Source organism: Bos grunniens, chromosome 4, assembly GCF_055505025.1.
Source record: "Bos grunniens cultivar Pamir isolate PY7600 chromosome 4, Bosgru_T2T1.0, whole genome shotgun sequence".
Taxonomy (NCBI): Eukaryota; Metazoa; Chordata; class Mammalia; order Artiodactyla; family Bovidae; genus Bos; species Bos grunniens.
In genome coordinates, this window is record NC_141168.1 from 13,756,003 (window position 1) to 13,760,433 (window position 4,431).

Here is a 4,431-nt window from a genome sequence, read left to right on the forward strand (position 1 = left end):
TTCTTGAGTTCACAGGGGAAGCAAATAGAAGCAAACACTGTGAGTTTCTAGTGAGTAGAGCCCAGATCACATTTTTACATGCCTTGTCTACTTCTAGAACCTGATCAGGAGTTGTAGATTCTATTTTATTTTTGTAATGGAGACAATGTAAGAGTAGCATTTTCTAGATAACTGACTCATCTAAAGTCAAGATCATACCATCTAAATTGAGAGAAGAGTTAATCCTTGAGGAGTTGACAGCAGCGTTTCACTCCATCTCGAAGGGCCTCTTTGACTTTGTCATTCCGGAGAGTGAAGATGAAAGGGCTCAGCAAAGGAGTTAACAGGATAATCAACAGGGAGACTATCTTATTGTACTCAGCTGCCTGCGTTTGCTTGGGTTTCACATAGAGGAACAAGCAGCTGCCATAGCCGATGACAACAAAGGTGAGGTGGGAGGCACACGTAGAGAAGGCTTTCCTGTGGCCGGAGGCAGTGGGGATCTTGAGGATGGTGGAGGTGATGTAGATGTAGGAGACAATTGTTGGAACCAGTGAACCAATGACAATGAAAACAGCCATTAAAAACAGAACAAACTCTGTGAAAAGAGTGTCATCACACGATAGTTTGAGCAACTGACCTCGGTCACAATAAAAATGGTCTAACATGTTTGATTTGCAGAAGGTAAACTGAAATGTGGCATAGACTGGCCAGATTTCGGAAAGGAACCCAAACACCCATGACCCAATCACCACCGAGATGCAGGTGTGGCTGTTCATAATGGTATTGTACCTCAAAGGGTTACAGACAGCCACATAACGGTCCACAGCCATCACTCCCAACAGTGCAAACTCTGTGGTCCCCAGAGCAAGGTACAGGAAGAGCTGGGTGACACATGCAGTCAGAGATACTGTCTGCATCTCATGGAGCAGCAGCCCCCAGAGCATCATGGGGACGATTATAGATGTTGCCAGCATTTCCACGGCAGAGAGATGACCAAGGAAGAAATACATGGGGGAATGTAGATGTTTATCAACACAGATAATCACAATGATGATGGTGTTCCCTATTATTGTCACTGAGTAGAAGAGAAAGAATATAGCAAAAAGAATGTGATGTAGTTCTTGGGACCCAGGGAATCCTAAAAGGCAGAATTCCGTGGCACTTGAGTGATTGCTCATATTTCAGTCCTTGTTTCTGCTCCTTGGGAAACCTAGAGATCAAAAGAAAAGAAACCTGCTCCACAGGTCTTGCTCACAAGAGAGAAGGACAGCCTAGAATGAGGAACCATTTCCAACCTGGGAACCAGGTGAGGTGCCCCTATGAGGATGCTCTGCACAAAGTCAGACCTAAATGTTGTCTCCTCCGGTCCAGCTGAAGTTCACTGCCTGGAATGGATGAAGATAGCATCCTCTCCACTTGTGTGAAGAACACCTCTCTTGTCTTTTTTCCCCACTAGATGTGCATTTTCACAGGTTAAGACCTTAAAAATTGGCCTGTTTTCATGCTGAGTCAGTCCCTTAGATCCAGGGTTTGTTCTTTCCTCTTAGCTTACCTGTAGCAGATGATATAGTGACATTCCAGAGGATGTTCAAAAGAGTGAATTTTATCCTACCCTTCACCCTGGTGGGTATTACAGAGATCCCCTAGGGTTCAGCAGAAGAGAGGCAGAGGGTCCCAGAGCACCATCTCTGCTTTCCCCAGATTTTAAGATCTCTGTGTTACAAATCAGGTAGTATTCCAAATGGAAACTCTGGAGCTTCGGATGATTTCCCTTTGCAGATTCAATGTTCTCTTACACCATCCCCCCTCCCCGTCCCGCAAAAGTCTTGACAGGAAAGAAAAATGGTACCTGACTTCCACAAGTTTAGGTCCAAGGTGCTCAGTACTCAGGTTGCCTGGATGTCTGCCCCCAACTTTGTCTATCCCGCCATGCTAATTTCATCTCCTCGGAAGACTCTTTCCATTCACCTTCCCCCAAACCTGAAAGACCTGTTCATTCCTGACAGTTAGCTTTCTTCATAGCGCTTATTACTATCTGACATTATGTCATACATTCAATTTCTTACTTCGCTTCTTCATTTAACATTAAACAAACGCTGCAGTGAACACAGCAGACTAAAAATCCCTGTGTGGTGCTTATGTTCAAGGAGAGAAAGGAAGCTATTCCATAAACAAGTATATAAAATAGTTTATCCATCATGAGATAAAAAATGAAACGAGGAAGCAGGAGTGGAAATTCATTTATTTTGTTGAACTATGATACTGGAATGTAAACTCCAAAGAGGCAAGAAATGTCCTCTGTATATATTATAGATCAGATCAGATCAGATCAGATCAGTCGCTCAGTCGTGTCCGACTCTTTGTGACCCCCATGAATCGCAGCACGCCAGGCCTCCCTGTCCATCACCAACTCCCGGAGTTCACTGAGACTCATGTCCATATATTATAGAGACATATATATATATAAACATTCTGGAGCCAAATAAATGCTGAAAAATTTGACAAATGATGAGTGAATGGGCACAGTCTTTATGACTGAATACCACACGGTCCTGGCCAGGGTAGTAAGGCCGCAGCTCTGAGATCCTACTGTTCTCAGATTGCCTTTGTTCCTCACATTACCTTTTTCCCTTCCTCTCATCCCCTCCTGAGACTTTCCCAATACCTCTGGAAATCTTTCACTGATGGGAATCCAGGCTTCAAAGACAGAACCATTGGGAGATCTCAGGGGTCTGCTTCTCCCCAGTTTTCTGTAACCTCCACTAGATGAAGAAACGAGAGAGGCGCCTGCTGACCGACATCAGGAGCTGCGCCTGCAGGAGCACCGGGTCAGAGAAGAGCTGCCTCTGCTCTCCACTCTGCAGCTGCTCCCCGGCCCAGCCTCCAGACTCTTGGCGTCCTCCTCTAGAAGGCAGCCAAGCCAGAACTCCCCATCCTCATCCTCTCCCACACTTTCCTTTGTACAGGGGAACCCTGAGAAGATACTCACCTTAATGCACGTGCTCTCTGGGGCTTGGGCAGGGCTACTCCTGTCTGGCTACTGCTGAGCTGAACACAGGGTCAGAGCTTCTTGGTGCTGCTTCCATGCATGGTGAAGAAGGAAACTGTCCTCAGGGAGGAGTTAGGGAAAATGTCCAGAAATAACAGTGTTGTGGGGAGCTAAGGGTCTATCTCTCTCTTTCATTTTGCTCTCCCACTTCCCTCCTTCCCAAGGGGACTTAGTCACTGAGGACCCTGCTCTTAATTAGACCAAGCTTAGGGTATCCAGTCTGGGGAAAGCAGAACAAACTTTTAGTTCTTCCCATCCCTGAGCAATTATATTTCAGAATTTTTTCAGCTTTTCGTTCAATGGAAAACCTAAAAGCTCACCAGAGGCTTCTCAATACCAAGTCTGCCTTCAAAAAGGCCATAAGTCTAGGTTCCCAGACGATGTCTCAGACTCTGAGTAGGTCACCCCTTCTGCTCTTTGTCCTAATCTCTTCTCAGGATTCTCTTAGATAATTGGAGTCAAAATCTGCTCCCTCCCAATCCAGCTATAGGAAGCTCCAATGACTGACTCAACAATATACCCCAATGTTTAAGGAAAGCCTGCATTTGGATCTTAACTTCAGTGAACCCCACCTCCCCAAAGCCTTATTTCTCCTTGGCTCATTACACAGAGGCTCCTGATAATAACCCTGTAGACTCTTGAAAATCCCATGAAGAAGTTCCACCCCTAAATCCAACTCTGTTTTCCTCTACTGTCTCAGGTGTCCACTATTCTCATACCTATGCACTTATTAGCACTCAAGCAGCTGCTGGCAGACATTTATCTCCATGGCATGTTCCTAATCACCAGCTGGGCACTTCTATGTAGGAAGAGCTTAAGGACAGCCTAATGGAGGCAGTTTTGTTTACAACCTGGAATGATGGACAAAATTTAAAATGAAAATCTGCTTAGTGCTGAATTGAGACACACATGTGAGACTTACAAAACATTTATGTAGATTTTTGGATTCAAGTTTAAACACACCTGTTAAATCCAAGAGTGTCAACTGGTATGGAACAGTATAATTTGAGAATAATATTCCTTCCATTCCTCAAACTGTCTGATCCCAACCCAGTTGCCATATAATCTCATAAAAATTTCCTAAGCAGGCATCTACATTTCCTTTGGAAGAAAATTCTGTGAAAATCTGTTTTACTACTTTTGATGTTGTGTTCAGTCGCTCAGTAATGTCCGAGTCTTTGCATCCATTACTCTCTCACTTAACAACATTCAAAAGACTCTCTTCCATATCAACACATGTTGCCATACTGTGTTTACACAGCTTTCATTTTATACATGTCCTTATTGGCAAGTCCCCTATTAATGGGTTTCTGTTTTCTTTCTTTTTTTTTTTTTTTTTAATGAGAATTGATGTTATAAGGAGTCCCACATTTATAAGTCAATACAAATTTTTGTATATG

The 4,431-nt window shown here is 43.9% G+C and overlaps 1 protein-coding gene across 1 annotated transcript; it reads right to left on the reverse strand.

Moving 5' to 3' along the window:
- Positions 1-205: 205 nt before the first annotated feature.
- Positions 206-1,160, reverse strand: LOC147373602 (olfactory receptor 9A4-like). Its single transcript, XM_086398098.1, has one exon. It carries the CDS (start codon positions 1,158-1,160, stop codon positions 219-221), a length of 942 nt encoding a protein of 313 aa, XP_086254224.1. The 3' UTR covers positions 206-218.
- Between the last annotated feature and the right edge of the window lie 3,271 nt (positions 1,161-4,431).

Bases quoted from the DNA above. Each gene is read 5' to 3' on its own strand.
- LOC147373602 (XM_086398098.1), bottom strand. From the start codon at position 1,160: ATGAGCAATCACTCAAGTGCCACGGAATTCTGCCTTTTAGGATTCCCT.